Here is a 22632-nt window from a genome sequence, read left to right as displayed (position 1 = left end):
AAGCTCTTCAAGAGCATGTCTGTGTCCAGCTTCACATATGCCTGACCCATTTTCAGATGTTCCAGCAATTCACACTACCTGTATAAATCAGGCCCAAAATATTCCAGGCAAACATCTCAAAGACTGTTGCCTCTTGCCAAGAGAAAGCGTAAGCTCTTTTCCCACTCTCTACTAAAAGAGCAGAGGATACTGCTTGCTCACCATTAAAGTGGGCTTTGAAATCTCTGAATTCTATGTGAACCTTATCCAAAGCCTGCTAACACTAACACGAGGATTTCTTCCCCTCCTTAAATTCCARCGGGTTTTAAGCTATGTGTACATGCATAAAGTTGAACGAGTGGTTTAAGACTGCTGGCTCAAACACCTGGTTTGCGGTCAGTATGTTGCCCTTGGGAGACTTTGATAATGCTCACAGCTACAGAAAATGAAGAATGAGGTGACACAGAGACATGAGTACCATATGTCTGCAGTACTGTTACTGCCCATGGGCTAAGAGTCACCGGGGACTGCAGCGTGCAGTCATCAGGGCATCGAATTCTCCTAGGGGTGCAGGGAAAAAAAAAAAAAAAGGCAAAGCAAAGTTTCTATTAAACAGTCTTAAATTCACTTTCTGAAACCCCCAGCAACAACACAGGAAGTTAGATGGTCTGGAAAATAAAAGTAAGTCAGAAGAAATTGGCCTGTAAAAACAGCATCACAGACCACTAGAAAAGAGTTTTAAACCTAATCTTCAGAGGAATTGTTTAAAAGGGCTTTGTACACAGTCAGTTAACTCTCTAATTTATTGATCAAGATGGCATCTCTTAATCATTCAATTTGTTAGATACTTCTCTTTGGAGAACCGTCTTTTGAAAAGAMTGATWTAMAMCAAWWCMWAAAAMWWGCCATCCAAGCAATCAGTGGACACATACATGCTCAGGGGAGTTAGATGGTGGTAAGCGCTTAAAAAAAAAAAAAAAAAAAAAAAAAAGTTTGTCTTAGAAAACCACACTGGAAAATAACCACTTGCAGGTAACTAAATAGAGACTTGTGAAGTAAAGACAAATGCAACCGAGAGCTAATAAAGCCCTATCTGTTAAACTCGGCATCCTGTGAGCCAGTATTAGGCTTTTAGCACTCGCCATTCTGCAAACCACTGGAAAAACATGGTCATGGGTAAAACCCAGAAGATGCGATAATGTCTTCCTATTTCGCTGAAAAGCCGCATGTCATTTGCTTGAGCACATCAGCAAATCATTGCAGAATAATCAGCTGTCAATCAGCTGCTGCCTCAGTATCACAAATTGACCAAGAGGMTTAAAAAAAAAGTGATTTTCAAAATTAAGAACTGTGTTCATGCATGAAAGACAGATTGGTCTGTGGGCCAACAGAGAGGTAATGTGACCTACAAGGTACTGGCTTAAGGAGAGTCAAAATCCACAGCAAAGTGCCAGCCCTTGCAAAATTCATATGCCACTAGCATCTGGACAAGAAGAGTTTTAGGTAAATGAGGAAGTACTCTTGACTGATGGGGAAACAAGCCAGTGTGGAGTTAGTGGTCTTAGGAAGAAAGCAACTCCACAGACAAAGGCATTGCTAAGTGGAAGCCTATTAAATATATTTGAGAAGACCGACCTTTTTTGCTGGTGTGTCTGGACCTTTTCCCACTAGTATCACAACTTCACTTTCTACCGCGAGCCAGTTAAAGTCAAGCTGTCCCACAATCAAGCCACACATAAAGGTTCCCCCATACAAGATGCAAAAGCAAGAATACAGCGAAGGACTCTACCATGACAGCGGCCTAAACAAATAGAACGAACATGCAGCTCAGAAACAGCGTTTGCCTTCTAAATGTCCAGTTTCTCTCATTACCAGTTCTCCRCATACCTTGTCTAAGACGTAAGCCTGCAAACATTGAAATACGTGAATAATTCTACCTATGCGGGAATTCCCATGGCCTGCTCTGGTAATGCAACGTTTACAAGTGCCAAAACACACAAAAAAATAACGCTTAACACTTGCCAGACCTCTGGACATAACCTGACATTCCCAAATCTCAGAAGGAAAGATGTGATGAACACTTCAGTCTTGCTTTCCCTCTCAAGGCTAATAGGGCCGTTGAGCATCTGTGCAAGAAATGACGATGCTCTCAGAGGAGTATAAGGCAGGCACTGAGGTATCATACTTGCCTTAATCTGAGCATGGCTTTTATGGGGGCAGATGGAAAAARTAAATTAGAAATTAGACCTGGGCCAAAAATATCATGGCTATAAGAAGATGCAATGTTATCATTAAAGGTGGCCCCATTTTTCACCCAACAGTGGAGCTGGCTAAAAATAGTAATTTAAATAGAAATGAGCTCATTAGAGCTAACAAAAATACAGGAAGTAGAAGAGTGAAAATAGAAAACATGGAAATGTAATATTAAAATACCCCCTGTTTTGTGGCTCTTAGCCAAGGTCTACTCAAGCCAGTGTCTCAGGTTATTACTACAGTAAGAGGATCTCCCTGCCTCATCTGCATTTTTTTTTTTAAAAAAATCAAATTAGACCAGCCCAGTGCCTTACCATGTATAATCTAGCCTTCCACTGAGAAACACAGGTAATACTCCCAGTCTCTCCATACAGTCTATAATTTATGAGCTACAAGCACCTTCACTGTGAGRCAGAACAGGTTTCAACTCTCTGGACCAGGCAATAACTTACAGCAGCACTTCAAAGCYAAGTTTGCCCAACTGGGGAGAATTYAGAGTAAAAAGAGGAGTCCTGCAGGACAGATTAGCCTCTGACAGTCAGCTCTCTGCAACATTAAATGAAGAACCAAGACTGAATGAAGAAGAGGAGCGAGGAAAAGGAAGTGTACAAATACCACGACTTTGCACTTAGACAACACTTCCTCTCCAGAGTCCTTTGCAAAGAAGCAACATGTGAATCTTCATCATCTCTGTCTACCAAGGATGAAACTGAGGCCAAGAAGAGGGGGAACTTCCCGATCAAGAGGGTATTGAGGGAAGTGAAGTTCATACTAAACAGTCACAAACTGCCACGACTACACTAAGACTATCATTCTTGTTTTACCAACAAGAAAGAATGGTCTTTCCATGTAATCCCTTTTCCAGCACAGTGAAGGACTCTGAACTAGGAGTTCAGGGAAGCAGGAAGAGGAGGGGGGCGGAGAAGGGGAGACAAGCACAGCTTCAAATCTTTGGCRTGCATTTATAATGTTGTACAGAAACTGCATTTCAGGATGGAATGATTATTGATTTCTTAATGGATTACTGCTGCACAAATTTACACTCCCCCAAAAAACATCAATCTTAGGATAATAATTATAAACCTATCACAGTGTATAGAGCATTCTGACTGAGTAGAAACTTATCGCTATCTGCCGGGAAATGGCCGGTTTTCTGTTTCTCCCACTCCAACCACATTACAGCATAGCAAGGAGCTACTGAAAAATACATGCTATTATAAAACAAAGTTTGTAATAGCCACAGTACATACCTCCAGTCAACTTTCATTAAACGGACTCTTTYAAACTGCTGCCCTTAAGATGATACAGAACCCATTAATGAACRAGTTAATTAGTTATAAGAATCCTTTTACATTTTTAGCATAGTAATGAAGTAGCCCCAGCACAGAATACGACTCCTTAATGGGCAACATACATTAACAAACCCACACACACTTTCTCTACTCTGCAGCCTACAGTCAAATGTTTCTGTGGCCAAGTAATATTTTGGTGGGGGCACCCACAGAACAACTTCATTACAAGCCACATCACTTTGCAAAAATTACAGAATGAGCAAAAACACCTTCACTGCAAAAGGTGTTAGACGAAATCACTGGCGACCTGGCACTACGGAAATTAAAAATAAATAAATAAATAAATAAACCAAATAGCTTTAGACACCAAAGCTTGTGCAAGATGCAAGGATGCAAACTATTCAAGTCTGTCTCCCTATTTAGCAGTTCCCACCCGTAAACATCGCCCATCTCCAGCCCACAGTTTAACTACAGTCATTATACAAGACTACAAGCCCATCTGTGGCCCACGAGCTCAGGTGATCTGCAAAAGGGCTGGCTGTGAAGATGCTGCCTCCCAGCTGCTGGCCACATGTCTCCACAAGAGGTGACCACTCTTCACGCTGGGGCAGAGGCAGCAGAACTGCAGCATGCTGCTTCCTCAACCAACAGATTTATACATCTGTTAAATGCAGCCAGAAGTGCAGTTCCATGTACCTCTGTTTGCAGACACATCACCTCCAGGAGCTCCCACCTCTTGCTCCTGCTCAGACACCATCCTCTCACTGTGTGGGACCATGTAGTAACACTGAACTGATCCTAGCTAAAAATATCCCATTTGGGTGTGTTGTTTGTTTGTTTTTTTTTCTTTTTGGGGGGGGGGGGTGTTTTAAGAACTGCTGGCTTTGCTACAGAGAAAAAGCCATGTTGAACTCTGCTTTAAATGCATGCCCTAGGAAGTCACCTCTGGTGGAAGGGAATATGGGGCACTCGGCAGTCGCAACATCTTAAAACAGCCCTACTCAAAGTAGCAAACGACAGCCCACACATCCAGTACCACTAAAACACGTGTAAAGTTAAAACCTGGCACACAACAGATTTTAAAAATCCATCTCCTGCAACACTTTTCGWCTGCACTTTGCTCCAGTGCAGGCTGTTTACACGCTTTGCAGCACCAGTCCCACCATACCCAATCATGAGTCCTGCTGGAAGCAGCGGGTGCTTTTGCAGACAGCTATTGCATCCTAGCCAAGTGCTAGGATTTAAATGGAAAGATGAGGCAAGATCTGACTGGAATCTGGCTGTTCCCTTCGAGGCCTGAAACAACTTCACGTACAAACATCGCACGCTGACGTTCCCCGGATGAAACCGGCATTCCTACAACTAGCCTTCACATTAGGGGCCTGCTCCAATGTGTGTAGAAACAGATGGAAAGGCTCCCACTGAATGCAGTGGGCTTTGGATCAGGTCCTCAATTACTCCAGATGAAGCTCTCCAGCTACAGAGCACAGCATCAGTACCTTAACTCTCATTTATCTAAAAGGCTAAGATTCAGTTAGTGCAGCGCATCTCCCCTTTCTCATACCCTACCCTTCCTCCTCCAGCCTGGGAACCAGGCATAGCCACAGCAGGCCACAGAAGGGCACCTCCAGATAGCCTGATCTACTCAAAAGGCTGTTAACATAAAAAGAAAACAGCCAAAGGAAGCAACATTCTCCAAGGTACACGGGCCACATACAATACCATGGCCATACCAAAAGGCCTGAAGTACAACACTCGCCACCAGCTTCATTTAGTAGCAAAGCGGGGTTTGGGGAAACAAGGGCCTCTTCAGAACCGCTCTAGGGCAAAGACGAAATCCCAGAATTAAAAACAAAATCCCCACATGCACATTAATATTCAGAGGCAATTACCTTTCAGCTTAAAGTCAGCCAACACGCATCTTACTACAGCAGCTCTTAAAGCAATCTTGTTTACAATTGGAAATGGATTACATTATCTCGGCTCCACCTATCCACATAATGCAGAGCAAACTGTCAAACATAAAATTACAAAATGGTTATTGTAAGGTATCCCCTTCAGCACAAGAATTAATTTGACCTATTTTATTACTAAATTATTACTCCCACACAAATTTTCTATCATAGATATCTATCAGCGTTGACATTTATATTCCAGCGAGGCACTCTCAGATGCATATTTTCTTCTTCTCCTTCTCAAAGGTGTATTGAGCAGATTTGATGTAAACAGCCTCCTGCCAAGCTAGTAAAAATCTTTAAACTTTATACATACAATTAGCTTGTGACAATAAGCATTTGCTTAAAAAAAAGAAAGATTTACAGAGTTTCAAATGCTGAAAGAAAATGCTTCACAAGTTAAAGCAGTATTAATCTAAATTTAAGGAGGCCCGAAAGATATTTTTACTACTGCTCCGGCAGTTTGTTCTGATGCATCATGTCTGCAAGAGACATGATTTGACACAATGGCCCTGATTAAGCATGTGCTTAAGTCCTATTAAAGCCAATGGGAGTTAATCACCTGTTTAAGAGCTTTGCTAAATCAGGACCAGAACAGGAGACATTTCCAAAAAATCTGGGCCTAAGTTGAACACATGCTAATTAGCTGCACACACCAATTACATGATTATGGATGAAACACAGTTGTTTAGCATTTACAACAGCACTCTTTGTGTGGAAGCACTTAGAARTAAGTTCTAACCATCACTCTCTAACAGGCCCCACAATGCATTATAACCCACATAGTCCACGTTAATTTTAGTCTACGGAGTAGCTACCACCAACTCCAGCTTTCCATTAATATTTGTCCAAATTCTTAAGTGGATCAAGATCCGAGTCTTTTGGAACTTCTCTGTAGGCATACTAAGAAAATTTGAGCACTCAAGCTGTCTTTTCTTAATGCTACATTTCTCTTACAGAAAATGCTCACTCTTACATTTTAACATTTGCACTCTATGCTGGCTAACTACTCAAGCCGTGCACTCACAGGAGACAAACAAATCAACGTGGATTTGCACATCCAGAATTACAGACACCAGCATTGAAATTCTAGCAAGTTACYGTGCCTACAAACCAGAAGTCACTAAAAGAATAACTGTGAATGATCTCAAGCAGCTGAACTATTTGACACTGCCAGGATTGCTCACTTTTACATCCATTCCCTGTTATTTACTGCTTTTTCTTAGACACAAGATTTTCTGATAAGTGCCTACAAAAGTCTCTACCTTCATTAAATTAAGAAAGAATTTCCAACCCTAGAGACTGCTGAAAAGCCATGCCTCAGTGCAACAACACAGCTGAGAAATGAGAAAGCACACCGAGAATTCCAGTTATTAAAACAAACAAACAAACATCTCACAGCATGCAAGGCAATCTTGCGATTTAAAACTTGACTCATGATTGTGAAAGTTTGGAGCTGGCRTGCCAACTTGGTGAGCCATCTGCTCACCAACAGTCTATAAACGAGACTGCTGCCAAAGCCACCCCATTACTCAGTGCTAATATTAGTGATGTAACTAAAACATGCTCACAGGGTTCTTCTCCCCATGAACCAGGAAGTATGGGAAAAAATTGTAGAGGAAAAGTTAAAAATAAGATAGGTAAAATGTGTATATGCTCAACAGTCCCTTGCAGACTAGTTAGCAGGATCATTCAAGATTAAAGTAATAAAAAAAGATTAAATCTTTTGTTTTGCAATTCCCTCTAAATCAAATCAAAAAGAAAAACCAGTGGAGTGACTGAAAATGATGGAAAAAGGTGAATCACATACTCTGTACCCAACATCTCTCTCTTCCTTAGTGATTCAAATGATAGCTTGTTAAAATAAAATGGTATACCAAAAAAGAGAAAACACATGCAACCCCAAACAGGATTTAACACATTTTGACAAAGGAAAGATAAAAAACGTGCAAGAAAYTGTATGTGCAGGCAAGCAGGTACAACTGCTGATTTTACTATTGATGCTGGTTTTACCACTAAATCTTGGCAGTTTGAGATAAAAAACACTCCCCTATTTAAACAATTCCTTTCTTCTTAAAATTCCAGATTAAATAGTACAGTGAGGAATTGCTAGACGTTAATCTACAGTAAATAATTCTTGCGGGAAGAGATACCCTAATGAAACTGCATGGAAAATTCCTCATTCAATCATTTTGAAAGCGTGAGTCACAATTCAGTTGTGTTAGCCTGAAACTCCAGATCCATCTCCATGGCAAGCCAGTAGCAAATCCCACAGCACAGCCCCTATTCCCAGGGCTCAGGCATGCCACGATTCASCGTGTGGCTACACCGCTGCGAGACTGAACCCGAGTACATGCGGTATCTCGCAGCAGCATTTCCACGCACGCTTAGCGCCTTCTTCCCTCTGAAGTCAAACAGGAGTTTAACCACCGGCTTCAGCCTGAGCAGAATTCGGACATTTCCGAGTGCTCTACGGGGACAGAAAAAGAGCCTGAAAACACAGCCAACCCGGGTGGTATTAATTACCAGACCAATGACAGCACTAAGCATCTCGCCTTATTTTAGAACACCTTGCTCCAGCACTGCCAAAAGGAGTAGCTTTTAAATCTGCATTTTGAAGTTAAATGCATCATCATTACACAATTAGTGTTCTAATTAGCCTCCTCAACAACAGATCGGCTTTATTTACAATTAATTTTGGTTAATGAGTTAGCTGTAGTTTTAGCTGAAGGATAATGGGGGAGAATTAATAATTGCTTAATCCACACAAAATTTTGTTGTTCATATAGTGCACAAAATTTTGACAAATGCTTCTGAATCCCAGCCAACAGCCACCAGCACATTTTCACTATCTGAAAGCAGCCAAAGCTGAGCAAATGTTACCATATTACATTATAGTAGATTAAACTGTTGATATATATAATTAGAATTATTATTATAAACTATAGTCATGGTTATAAATTGAACTTTCATTGCCAGCTTGTAAGGAAGCTTTCCCCCTTCCAAAAAAGGGCTGGTCAGAGTAATTAATTTAGGTCACCTCCTTGCAAGGCCCATTCCATTACGGTTGCATGTGAAAATGATGCAGAGGTCAGGGCTGGAGAAGAAATTGGCTGCCTGCCTTTCCCRTGTGTCAGGTCTCCTGTATCTCTTATCCTTTCAGGTCTCCTGTATCTCTCATCCTTCGTTCATATCCCTCCAGTGATCCCTAGTCTGCCTCCAAGGGCAGGTGAAGGTCCTAATTTTATAAGCAATTTTTAAACATTTTAAAACATTTTTTAATAGTTTGACAATTATTGGTTTGTAGATGAAATTTCGATCTGTTGATTTTCAACACGGCTGGGCTACCCCCAAGATAAGATTTCGGCGCAGGAGAAAGTAAAGCGGAACGAGGGATCACAAACGTCTTTGCAAAAGCCTTCCAGAGGTGAGCAGGAGAATCTGGAGTCAGACCACCAGCTTCAATCACCACGTTGTTACCTTCTCTCCAAACCAGTTTCCCTTTCCCAAAGGCAGCCCTCCTCCATCCAACTCTGAGARCTGCCCTCACGACAAGCGACACTTCAGTAATTCCGCAAAGAGAGGAGCACACCGGTGGCTTCACACAGGCAGTCCGACACCACAGCAAAGGCAASGAAACACAACGGACAGGAGCCCTGAGCGGCATTTTCGAGCGTTTCAGGAAACAGAACGGYGTCGATCGACGTTGGCGCAGCACGAGCCATGTCCTAGCAGGGTTCTGCTCTTCCAGCACGGTGCTCCGCTGCGGAGGGTGCTGTCTATCCCATGGGACACAAAACTTAGGGATCTACCTGCTTATAAACACTAAGGAACCTTGGATAATCATACTGCAATTATCATTCATGTTCTTCATTGAGAACGTTATTTTTACTGCTTTCCTAAGGCATGGGGCTGTGATGTTCTGGGCTGTTAAAGAAGAGGCTTCCATTGCAGAAAAGGCTGCATCGGAAAATTAGATAAAGCATCCTGACATGAAGATGAGCAAGTACTTTACAGAGCATTGTATAGATTATTTCCTGGAATGCACTGCAGTTTGCTTCGCTTTTGAACACGCATGTGATATATATTTACTACAGCAAAAATCTCACTACTGTTGATTTTTTTTTTTTATATAAATACTTAATAGTTATCAGTTAGAAGCTAAATTTAAATGACAGCAACACTAATGTCATTAAATAAATGAAACAATTTAGAAGTGCAAGAAACCTGTGAGAAACAGCATTTTAACACAAGAGAGGTTAAAAAAAACAAACAAAAAAAAACAACCTGAAACCATGTTACATGCTGATAGGCTGAGTCATGTCTGGTCTCACAGTCCTAACCAGGGAGGTGATTTCGTACAAACGACTAACAAAAAGTAAGTTCTGTGAGCAGCAGACTTGGCATAGACTGGCTTCCAACGACTTCTGTTCGTGCAAATCCTTTGACGTTTGAGAAGGGTGGCACTTAATAGCTTTTGCTTCAGCAGAGGCACAATTCACATCTCCCTTCTCTTTCTGGTTTCCTTATTTCATGAGACTTGCATGATTTAAATATTTTTAAACCCATACATCTCTATTGTATTGGAATGAAATGCTCCAGAAGTGCCCTTAATTTGTTTTTACTCACATTACACGAGCCCAGGCTTGTCATAAGCCCAGGCTGCACAGATTTTCAATTTTTTTTCCTGCTGCCAACCTCCCCTACATGGCATTTGCTAATTTGGGGGCAGCTGATTGATAATAGCATTAATATGCTTTGAGAACACTCTATTTTGGTCTTYATATACAAGTGCATGGGATTCTGGAGAAATAAAGAAATTATTGTGCAACTGACAGATACAAAATATAATGAAAGGATAAACTCACRCAGTTCTCAGTTTGCTAACATCATCTAGCGCTCGACTCTTAAATACATGGCCCGCACATCGTTCTCCTGAACGCTTGACAGCTYCCTATCATCTCACATTCTAAAACTGCATACAAATGATGAAGTCGGCTGCATCCTACCTATAGGAGTTGAATTCATCTGGGAAGCAAACAAATACTAGTTTGTCTCATTTTTCTCTACTTCAGCCTGTTTTTTGGTTTTTTTTGCCTATTCGTATCTCTGCAACTGGCCTCCTTTTTGGAAGCTCTTAAAGATGTATTGCCAAATAAGCCTGATACAACAAAAAGATTATTACATTAAACCTTAAAATGGTACATTTTTTCCAAAGGATAATACATCTAACTTTGATGGAGAGCAAACCCTGCATATTTAAGTGGGAAACAAAATTCAATTGGGGGTTTCAAGTAAAGCTGATACCACAGACAGCTCCATGCAGCTGTATGCAGATGCATTCACCTCACCCAGGAACCACCTGTGCTGGTACAAGGTCAAAACAAGTGGTAAAGTTGACCCAATTTTGGGAGATTAAACTGTAAAACTATTACACACATCTATGTTTAGGACATGTCTGCACCTGAAAGGTGATGAGGATTAAGACATGGTGGGAATTTAAGGCACAACAGTGTATTCAAAAACATTTCTATACTYGGGCAAACTCTGCCCATGCGCCAGACGATCACAGATTTTACAGCACTCCAGGGAAASAGGCCCTTCACCACCAAACTGCATATGCAATACCAAGGCCATACTCAGGAACACATGATTAAAAGCAGTATATACAACTGTTAACTAATGTAATTCATTCCCCTTCCGGTGACATTATCTGCACAGGGCAGCAGATGGCAGATGCATAGAAATAATCAGGTTATTTCTCAAGAAATCATAAGGTAAATTTGCAAGGGAAGAAAAAAAGAAAGAAAAAAAGAAAGAAAAACAAATGAAGGAAAGCATCCACACCACCAAACCCAAAGCCTATTCGCTTTTCTTGCCTGAACCTTCCTGCTTGTCACAAAGCTGGTTTCATAACTTGGTAAGGACTTACTTGAATCTACTGCAACTTTTTCTTGGAAACTTTTAAACTATCCATGTCTTTAACAGAATAGCTACCCTTCTCCAAATGAACAGACCTCACACCTCTTCTGTGTAGAGAGACTTGCTTTTGTCATACTGAAAGAAGCAACTTCTTTCATTTTCGAAAGATGGGAATTCACATGATCCTGCTTGTTGCTCTTTGGAYTGAACCTAGCGTTTAATTCATACTGCTAGAGTTTAGAGAAAGCGCAGACACAGTTACCAGAAACTATTTCAGCTTGTGTTTTGTGGGTAGACCGGTATCTAGGGGAGTAYATTTGCTTGCAGAGGGCATCGTAAAGAGTCCAAAGGCTAAGCTGGGGAAAGAGTAGGTATGAATTCTCACACAACTGCACACATGCGCATTCCTAAGTCGGAGTAATTTTKAGAAAAATTTACATGGACTTGGGCATATAACTGTCTTCTCCAACCATCCTTCTGTGCCACTGACCAACATAACCTTCATGGAGTGGGGGGGGGGAACAGAAGGTCCCTTGAAAAAAGCAGGAGAGCATCACTGGGTTCTGAGGGAGTTCAGGTTTTCTGGAGGCTGAAGAAAGCATTGGGGAAACACAGCTAGTAAGGAGCTGGCCTACTCTGGAAGGTCAGAGCACACGGATCTTTAGAATAACTTTTTTTGTTGTTGTTGTTCAAGTAGAAAGGAACAAAGGGGATAAACARCAAACTATTTCTCACTGGAAATTTAGGGAGATTACACACTGAAGTTCAGACATCCCTTTTGTTCACTACTGGCTACTATATGCAAATATTCATCCCCTCCACACGGGTGCGGAGAGCAGTTTGGCCTTATGACTGACCTCCAGTGAGCTACAGGTATTCCCCCAGTTCCTGAAGGCACCACGGTATCTGACCAGCAAACTCAGCTTCGCTGGAGGTGTTAGCCAATACACCAGAGGGGAGATTTAGAGCTCTGCGACTTCTCTGAACAGGGAGAGCGAAGAGCAATTGCGAGCTAAAAGGACAAGTATGATGCACCGAGTTCACTACCTCTGTAGTGCTATGCCTCTACCATACACGTGGGATCAAGTGACTAATGGAACATAAACCCAAAAACGGGAAAGCAGAGTCAAAAATAACAAGTGCAGAGAAAGCAAGAGTTAGTTAAAGAGAAGGAGATTCTCATTCGCAGAAGTTTTTCAAATAACCTATCCACACACAAATGAGGAGGAAGAATCATCACCAACCTTTTCCGGGAATAGAGGCTCCTATTTTATGATATGCTCCAATGTAACCACCTGTATCGCTCCTGGCAGGTGACCCTGCCAGCCTGGGCTACGCTTACAGCAGGAGCTTCTGCCAGCATCGCGCTGTCTATGAGGAATTACAGCTCTTCAAAGCCACAGGCTGACACAGCGGTGCCAGCAGAAGCCGGTAATGTAGACCTGGCTCCAGATCAAGGGCACATTTTGCTGGGCAGCGTGACGAGAGGGTTTGTCCACACACAAACTTGGTAATGCTCAGCTGCATGAGAAGAGTTAAAACACTGTGGTCACTCTAATATAATTACATCAGCACAGGCAGCTTCAGAACTACCACAATCGTGCCTGCATGGGGCAGGAAATAAGCTATGCTGGCATTAAGGTATATCTACGTGCATCTATTTGTGGGGCTGTAAAAATTAAATACAAACAAAAAAAATCTAAGCAAAGTAGATACTGTTTTAAAACACCTACATTTGCCAACGCCTAATATGTGCCATCCAAGCCTCCATACCGAGGCACCTACAGCCTCTGCAATTCAAGAGAAAAAAATGAGGGAGGAAAAAAGCGGCACAAAAATGTGGTGCAGTGATCCCCCATGATCATGACAGGAGTCAGAAGAGAAACTAGGCCTCTTGCCCCCCACCCAGAGCTGTATCTCTCAAGCCTCACTGCTTCACGTGGAGAGTAGATGGCTGTGCTTTCTTCCATTGGGATGCTGCAGCCAGCCACGAGGACTCCAAACAAGCCCTCCCTGCTCGAGGCAAAGGGCAACCTGCCGGGGCACAGGCTCAGCACCACCGGCTGGCAACCAACCTCATCATTGCAGAGAGAAGTGGCACTGTGTTTTCTCAAGTCTTCTACAGAGCCACTTCGAGACGGATCCCCCAAGGRGTTTCATTTGCAGAGGTTAATAAGGAAAAAGCAGAAGAGGGCTCCATCTTTTCCTCCCGGCTAGAACAAACACCTCTCCTTCAAAGTTCCCTTTTAGCCCTGGTAGGAGAATGAGCACGGCTCACCCTCCCATTTCAGGAACAGCTACAAAACCCAGCCCAGCAAACTGTCAGTTAGCTGGAGAAGCAGACAGAGCCTGTGTCCCACAGGAATGGGAAACAAGGCCTTGATCCAGTTTCCCAGGAGAAAGTGCCCACTGATTTCAACAGAAGCTGCATCCTCCCCCAGATTTGGCAGTGGGAAAGATAGAGAGTGCTCTATAATGGATAGCTAGTCATCCAGCTGCTATCAAAGCGCTGCATTTCAAGGAAGATGAGGATTGCACTTTTTTTTTTTTTTTAAACGAGGTCTGAAAAGAAACTGAAGTTCCAGAAGCAACCATCTGAAAACATGCTGACTCTAAAGCAAGCTAGAGCACCGAGTGTTGTAACAGGGCGTGTACCAAAGAAAGTTAACTGCACTTGACAGTCCGAGAAAATAACAGAAGCTCCCTAAGAAAGGTGTGTGCTGTAACAAAGCCCGGGCAGATGACCTCTCCAGAGAGTTCCACCAAAATGAATAAAACCGTATTTAATGAGATTAGCTGATCATCTCACTCCACCCTCATTATAACACTCACCAAGGAAGAGGAATGTTTCTACAGGCAAGTATTCGATTCCATAGGGAATGCCTGAGAGACACTGACAGAAGATATGAAAAACACACGCAGGACCTTTCCCCATTGGAGCGTGAGCTACTGACAGTAGTTATGCAACTACTGAGTAGTTTCAGTGGCTGCCTGCAAGTCGTCTACACATAGCACTTTTGTCAGAAAAATTATTTCATGATTTTAACCRTAATGATCTGAAGACTCTAATCTTCACATCTGGTGTGGATGAAGCTACAACAATCCAAAGTATTTCACTTCTAGCTAACCATTTTTAAATCAGTGCAACACTACTTTGCAGGGCTTCAGCTTCTTTCTTGAATGTGGAAAAGAAAATCTAGATTTCTGTTTAAAGCCCGATTGTCTCCTTTTCTTTTCCTTAAACTTCATGAAAACTAAACTRTTTGGCTTAAATTTTCATAAGTATTATTCTCCCTCAGCAGATTTCAGAGGGACTCAGGTTAAAACACTGAAGTGAAGTCAATGATACTTCTATAAGTGTAAGAGTGTAAGCGCAGCTCCCAGTTCTGCCCTCTTCCCCTTCTGCCTTCTCCCAGTTCCCTGTCACRCTTTTCTGAGTTCAACCCTTATGTCTAAATTCATCTTGGCATCGGGCATCYTCACTGCCCTTCAGCCCTTGAACCCACAGCCTCTTCCGTATGGGACAGCATTGTGWAACTCCACAGCTGAGCTCTCTAAACACAAAACTCTGTGCGGGCTGGAGAGCCAGACCTAAAGGACTGGAGAACATCTCAGCTCTTCCTCCCTATACTAAGGCAGGACCGAAGATAACATCCATTGGTCTAGATATCTATCCTACTCTTCAAGGCCTCCAGGGAAAGAGATTCCACAACATCATGAGGTAATCCAGTCCAAGATTTCAGCACCATATGCACCATTTCACACTTCATACTTTTTCGTCTTTGAAAGAACTGGAGACCTGAATCCCCACTTCAGAGCACAACAGTTTGGCTGCCAGAATTCTTCATACACCAGTGCACACGGCCGGGGAGCAACCGTCTCAAAGCACTAATTCAAACCCCCCCCCCCCCCCCCCCCAGCCCAGCCCAGAGAGCTTCAACCACCATCCCTAAAGGAAAACCTCCTGCAGAGGCTCGGCCTCAGTCACTTCATTCTACTGTAAAATACACAGAAAGTCAAGAACCCCAACACAAGGTCCAGACTCACTTGCCCAGGCAGTAGCTTCTGGGGGTGGCGAGGTCTGTTTGCTGTGTAGCTGACACGTGAAACACTCTCTAATTTTACGCAGTTTCATTCCAACAGATAGAATAYGTGGTTATGCTCCTTTATCCACACGGATGTGATGCCAATACAGCTGTGGTATATGGAACATACCAGATGAGAAATGAGAGTAACCAAGACAGACTCCGGGCGCTGAAGTTACCAAAAGGGGGAGAAAAAAAAGAAGAAAGGAAAAAAAAACCATTGAAYATTTCAGAGTAGCATATCCTGATCGCCGGGAATACAGAACTGGTTGCCTTATAAAAAGGCCTTGCACGACTTCTCTGTAACAGATTCTGACCTTAAATACTACTACTGAAATCACTCACACTTAATACTTTTGTCTCCATAGCTATCTTGTTAGATGGCGTGATCACTCCCCAGCACACAGAAAATTAGATTGCCTCATTATTTTCAGCAACTGAGTCAGCTGACAATGCTTATTTTCTTAATAAATTATTTCTCATAACTTAGTAACACTTCTAAGCGATTACGAACATCTTGAAAGTGCACCACAATTTTAATCAGTCTCAAATATCAGATGTTGGGTTTGATATTTATGATTGTTCTGACTCCATTTCATTTAAGGGCTCCCTTTGTCTATGAAAGCAGAGATAAGAAAGTTATCTAGGACACCCACCTTTTAAGTCTCTAAGAGGAAGTTTCMTCTGTCACTGTCAGATGCTAATAGCTGCTTTTATTATTTTCCATACAATATCAGGCAAGTGGTCTCAGAGAAATGTCCTTCATCCTACAAAAAGTGGTCATCGAGTCAACTAACCAAACATCTGTGCCCCTGCAGTTTCTAAAGGAGACCTTCTACATCTACTTTAACCTACAGAAAAAAAAACAAACCAAACCAAATCCTCTTTCCAACAACTCTATAGCAAGAACTCGGCACAGTATTATGAGGCAGCGGTTGGGAACTGTTTCTTTTAAAAAACTGTTTTACACGAATGCTCCACCACCTTTACATTAGCATAGCMGCTCCAATTCGGAGATTCCTGATCACTTAAGGCCCATTCCAAAGTTAACTGAAGGCAACAGGACTGGCTCCCTTGAATTCAGTGGGCTCTAGAGGAGGGCTTACGGCCATGCATTGAACTTTCCAGTACCAACACACAGCTAACTCAAAGAGTCTGAGCAGGCCTTTGACAGTCTGTTGCAGATGTCAGTCCCTGGAAGAATCTTCCTAAAGAGCTATAGAAAATCTGGACTTTCACATTTGGGGCTAAAAAAAAAAAATATATCTTCTTTATTCAGCAGGTAGAGCCCTAATCTCTCACTGCACAGGAAAGCGAGACCCATTCAAGTTTGACTGTTTACATCTACTTCAAATCCTTACTTACGTAAAAATACAGTAAAGCATTTTAGAACGGCGCATCTGCCAACATACATACAATATTCTGCTAAAGGCAGATGCATACCGTAAGGTATATGTAAAATCATTAGTTAGCTATGACAGGCTATTTACTCTGATTTATCTTCCAGGATCATCTCATTCACAAGGAAAATTGAGTGTCAGCCCCATCCATAACCTACACATGCAGTTYAGATACCTGAAAATGCTAAGTGGTTAGAGGATGCAGTAGACATCTCTCCAACGCGAGCCAAAATATTTAACCTGAAACCTTTTGGAACAGAATCCGAAAACATCAGTAGCCCAGCCAGAACGCCTACTAACACAGAATTGCCAGGGGCTAATGAACATAGAAAAATCTTCACCTAGCACATAGTTTTACTGTTGCTGGGAGAGTAGTTGTTTCAGTACAGCTCCAAGAAAGTTGCTTCTTATGGTTTTGCCTCCACTTGAGCCAGACACAAATTGAGGCTAAATTAAGAGCTGTGGTTCAAAATGATTCAATGGAACGCAAGAACAAAGGTCAAAACTGCTCCGTACCCTGCAGGTGCATATCCCAAGCACACAACAAAACAAGGCCGTTTATCTTCTGGGGACAACTGGTGACAAAACCAACAGCGAAGCATTTGGGGTCTCATCCRCACACCAGCTTATGTACCACTTCATCCATTAGCAAACCTACTCAGCAAGGATGACATGTCCTGGGTTTCGCTATTACAGCAGACTAGTCTCTCCAGAGTGACTCCACTAGAAATCAAACGACACCTAAACACAACACTGCTGTTTCCTCTGCTTACAATGAATCATGGCTTCATGGGCCTCCTTACAGCACCACAGCAAGACTGATGGATCAATCCAACAACAATAACTAAATTCACATGAAATATTTTGAACAGCCATTTCTTTAGTCTTCTCCTTCCATCCCTCAAAGAAAAAAAAAGAAAAAAAGAATCAGTCTTTGAAAAAGACTTCCTTTACCCATCAAAACAGGTGGCAAGCTCTAAGGCACAGCCCAATGATTTAGTCTATACACTCTAGATCAAAGATTTGGCCAAAAAATGTAAGTGAAACAAGGCAGCAACTGCCGCAAGAACTGACAACCTCTAATCAATACCTTCCATGTTTAACACAGAACAAACCACCTCTCTTTAAGAAAACATTCTGATGCTTGCTAAGAATAAATAAAATACAACAAATTTAAGAAGCTCAAGTTTTGCTTGGCTTAAGAATGCTAGACAGAGTTACAATTTATTAACAGCAGCACATCCTTAACACCAGCCRGTGATGAAAGTAATGAAGACACCTGTGAGATAACCACAAAATACATTTAAAAGAAAATGTTCACTGAGGCTGTAGATACATGTGTGTTGCAAGAACTAACGAAGCTTAAAAATCATTGAAAATGTTAACGTAGTGAATGCCGAAATATTGAATGTGTTAAAGTACTTTTGCATGACTTCATCCTAGATCTTTTTATTCCCTGTTTTTTACTCTGGTTTTTAGTCTAGATTATAAAGAAGATTTAAAACAGGGAGATTTTTCCCCTTCCAATGAAGCCTTCCCATTAATAAAAAAGGAAACAAAGAAAATGAAGAAAGTGAGTAGTAAAACTTTTACAACATAATAAAATATATCAGAATCCCAGTGCAGCAGGATTGGAATTGTCTAAAGATGCTGAATTATGATAGGTTGTCATATAAAGTTCAGTCCAGAGTATTAGCAATCATATTCTCTAGCAACATGTATATAATTGGAGATCTTCATAATAACCCTCAGTTTTAAAGGCTCATAAAATCTGCATTTTACTCATAATTTGCAGGAGGAAAGAAGAAATTCTTAAAGGAAAGTAACATCTTTTTCTTCAGTATGAARGACCAAATGGCAAACAGGAGGCATTTTAAAGTAAGCCACCCTAAAAGCGCTCTTCTTCTTTCAGAGTATGTGGTGGGGAATAATACAAACATTTCTTCCGAAAAGACAAATATTTATCCACAAGTATACACACTAGAAAGTTAATACACATAGAGTACAAGAACTCTCTTACAGTATATTGGAACCAAAACATTCTAAATTATTTCTGAGTATGAATATAGAGGTACTTTAAGGTAAATATCTTGAGATAACATTGTAACCAAAGAGTAAAACAAGCTTTGACACTCTCGGGAAAAAAAAATAATAAAAAAAATTAAAAAAAAAGGTGAAACAGAATGTTGGTTTTACGAAATGCATGTAAACTACATCTATTCACCTCCCCAAAATAGTATAAAAGATAATTATAAAAATATTATGAGCACTTGGCACTCTCTGTGAACTCCAAAATCTCTCCACATTTTCTCATTTTCTCCCTTGACATTCTAAAACAAAATCCTTTCAGTTTGTTAAAGAGTCAACTATCGAGAGCCGTAAATTTCCAGTAATCCTGGCCATCTTTTGGACTTGCCAAAGCAAAGCTAACRTAATGAAAACGATGCTGAAGTTTCTATATGGAATAATAAAATTCAACTTGCCATCAAAACCAGGTATTTTAACTTTATGTTTTTTGCCAGAGTAAAGCCTTTTTGTAAATAAAACATGTTTGTTTTTAAACAGAGCTATTGTAAGCTGGTTTTGGAAGCACAGATAAAAAAAAAAATAGAATCATTTCCATTTGGATTTCAAAACCTGTTGAAACAAAACCAGGACAAGTAAAGCCTCGTGTTTTCCTACCTGGAACAGGTAAGGACCAGCTCTCAAATGCCACCTGGGGATAGTTCAGACTAGCAATCCCGTTCATATTTAGATGAGACACCAGCATGAACAAGAACAAGTCTGCCCCGTCCTTCTCCTCGTTTATTAGCACAGCCTACAGCAGCGGTGAAGTCCTTCTAAGCAAGCCGAGGACCGGAGGACCCGACTAACCCAAACGCGCCCCTAGAGAGAAACATGTTTAAAAAGAGACTTACTGCTTGCCATGTGACTTGGTGAGGTATGCTGCCCATTGGGTGTACTTGAGGTGAGGTCAATAGCCATGTTGGAGTGCTCCCTTTCGGGGGAAAACTCATTGTCACCTGCTTTCACAAAACAAGTCACCCGTTAAGTTTCCATCCCCTTGTTCCACAGAGCAACCCGATGATAAAGAAYTGCAACCCACTCACCCCCACCTCGCCCCTGCCCTTCCTTCCTTTACTAGCAGCCTTCCAAGGTGTGCAAAAACTGGGTTCTCRGTGGCCGCAAGTAAATATGTGACTAATTTTAAGCGTCCCCTCAAATCTGCTGTCATCCGTCTGACATACACACACTTATGAAAACCTTGCCCCAGCTGCTRTTATCTCAGCAGAAGTTAGTATTTACTCTCCCATTTGCAAGCACGGAGTATCAGGACTGGGCAAGGGAAGACTAAARGAGTACTTTCAGTACAGAGCTTTCCCCCAAAGCTGTTCACTAACTGACTGCTAAACAATGCGTTTAAACAAACTTAGATGTTTTGCCCTGACACAGAAAACAGGAGAAATGCAGTGAAAATATGCAAAGCTTTTGGCTGCAATTTGAATTTCTGAAAACAAACTCTCTTTTGCAGAGTTCATTCATCCTTAGCAAATATTTAAATATATGCGTTCTCACCCTTGCACCCGTACACGCACGTTTTTCAGCCACACATAGAGCTTATGTTTGAATGCTATTAATTCAGTGTCATCTTAAAGCAAAGATCATACACAAGGAAGCTAAAGTTTCAGGTGCCTGCATTATACAGGGATAGTGGGAAAAGGAAAGTAATTCAGAATAATTAAATAAAATGACTACTTACATGTTATATATCCATCAGCAGCCTCTGCTTCCATAGTCAAAGTGCAGTGCTGCAAGGCAGAAAAGTACACCCTCAAAGACGCCTGTCAGTATCAACCATTAAATGATTAAACTTACTTAAAGCCCTAAGTAGTTACCCATTTCACTGCTGTTGCAATCACTGCCTAGAGAAACACACAAGTGTACTGCATGTGCTCATTTGCAAATCACTGAACTCCTTCTGCAAATTACCTGAGTGGAGAAATTCAGCTGTCTCCTGGACAGGCTGCACTGCCATCATCTTGGTCTGAGTACACCCCTTTCTGTTCCCCACTCACATTTTCACTCAAATTGAGTTTTTCTTTTTTTTTYYTTTTTTTTTTCCCTGAGCTTCCGCTTGTTTTGTTCGAGCTGGGATTGTATCGCTTTATCAATTATCAGTTCTCACAGCCGGAACAGACTTTGAGGAGATTGAGACTATTAACAATTGCTCTTTTCACATGGGCTCCAAGAGACTCCATCCTGTTCTAAGCAAAATAAAATCCTCCAGTGTCCAGTCTCCTTTGACAGACTTATTACAACTCTTCAGCCATCTCACGCCACCACACACGCACAAACACCTGCACCCACACCTGTTCATCCTAACCTTATTTATCTGCCACAGCATGGGGCTCACCGTCACTGTCAATACTTCTAGTCCACGCGCTTTGCAGCGTGAGGCAATCCTAAAAGTTTCTGGAAACACTTTGCTGACACAGAACAAGCTATTACTTTCCAGAAACCCAAGTAACTGTATAGAATGACACCCCCTAGCTATCATTTGATATATATTGAAAAAAAAAAAGAGAGAGCAAGAGATCAATAATCATAACTATGTTCTTTTAAGTGGAAAAGTTAAAAAACTGACATGACCAGAGGAGAATTTTATTTCCTCTCTCCCTCCACGGCCTCTTTTTTTGCCTTTAGTTTCAAAACTCTCACTGCACCAGGCAGCTAAATTATTCACAATGAGCCATTTCTGTATTGATCGCCAAGTATATTTAGCCCTGGCTCCTGGAATTTCTCCATTACTTACTGGAAAACAGGCAGCTTCACTTCTTGTCTCCAAAACCACTTCCCTCCCCCTCCCTTAACCCGCTTTCCTTTCCCCCCCTCTCCTCCCTGCCTTTACCCCAATAAATAAATACTTTTCTCTGTGTTCTTCTTTGGTATAAAGCAGATCAAATTCCCAAGGCATTCAGCACATAACACTTAAATTTCAACCTGCCCAGCTGCTATCAAACTCTCTTCAATAACTGATTTTTTCATGACTTTTTAAAAGAAATCTCCAAAAAGTTTGCAAAACAGGTAAGCAGCTTCCTCAAGCCCTTCAAATTTACCTTATCTTCCCCCTAGTCCAGGTAGGCAGGCACACACTGAGAAAAAGAAAGAAACATCAGAAGCAACAGGGAAAGATCATCCCAGCCAATGAAGTGGAAGGAAAGAAAGGGGAGGAAGGGAGGAGGAAGAGAAAGGAAGACAAAAAAGAAACACAGAAACATCCATAACCAAAATTAAAACACTGTTGGATTTTTATTTTTTATTTCTGAAAGTGGGGAGCAGGAGGAGCCGGGGGGAGGGGGGAGTCTGGTCACCATTTTTAGGCTGTGATGGCAAATCCCAGCTGCTAAGCCTTCCTTTCCACAACGAATGGAGAGTTTGGGGGGGAGGGAGGGTTTGGGGCGTTTTATTTTTCTTTTTTTTGGTCGTGCTGCAGATACAGCGAGATGGGGAAAGTTTGGGGGGGGGGGAGAAAAGAAAGGAAAAAAATGAGGAGAGGGAGAGGAGGGAGGGGGAGAGCAACCCGCCCGGCGGCCGCCCCCGGCACTTACAGGTGGGGCATGCGGCGCAGGGCGGCCGGCAGCCGCGGGGATGAGCCGGCTGAGAAACTCGCTCAGGAATGGCACATACTTTCAAGGAAGATGAAGAACAAAAAGAGAGAGGGGAGAGGGAGAGACAGAGGGAGGGA

The 22632-nt window shown here is 41.8% G+C and overlaps 1 protein-coding gene across 1 annotated transcript in view; it reads right to left on the bottom strand.

The window, feature by feature from the left end:
* Positions 1-22024, bottom strand: part of IKZF2 (IKAROS family zinc finger 2) — a 107938-nt gene extending 85914 nt beyond the window's left edge. The window contains exons 1-3 of the mRNA XM_085299323.1: positions 22004-22024; positions 20647-20695; positions 19805-19909 (exon numbers count right to left, since the gene is read on the bottom strand). Of these exons, the coding sequence (XP_085155449.1) occupies positions 19805-19909; positions 20647-20680 (139 nt within the window). The 5' untranslated portion in view covers positions 20681-20695; positions 22004-22024. The remainder of the gene's footprint in view (positions 1-19804; positions 19910-20646; positions 20696-22003) is intronic.
* Between the last annotated feature and the right edge of the window lie 608 nt (positions 22025-22632).

The sequence above is a fragment of the Rhea americana genome, unplaced genomic scaffold, assembly GCF_003343005.1.
Source record: "Rhea americana isolate MKP2758 unplaced genomic scaffold, rheAme1 scaffold_15, whole genome shotgun sequence".
Taxonomy (NCBI): Eukaryota; Metazoa; Chordata; class Aves; order Rheiformes; family Rheidae; genus Rhea; species Rhea americana.
This window is presented reverse-complemented; position numbering and strand designations above follow the sequence as displayed.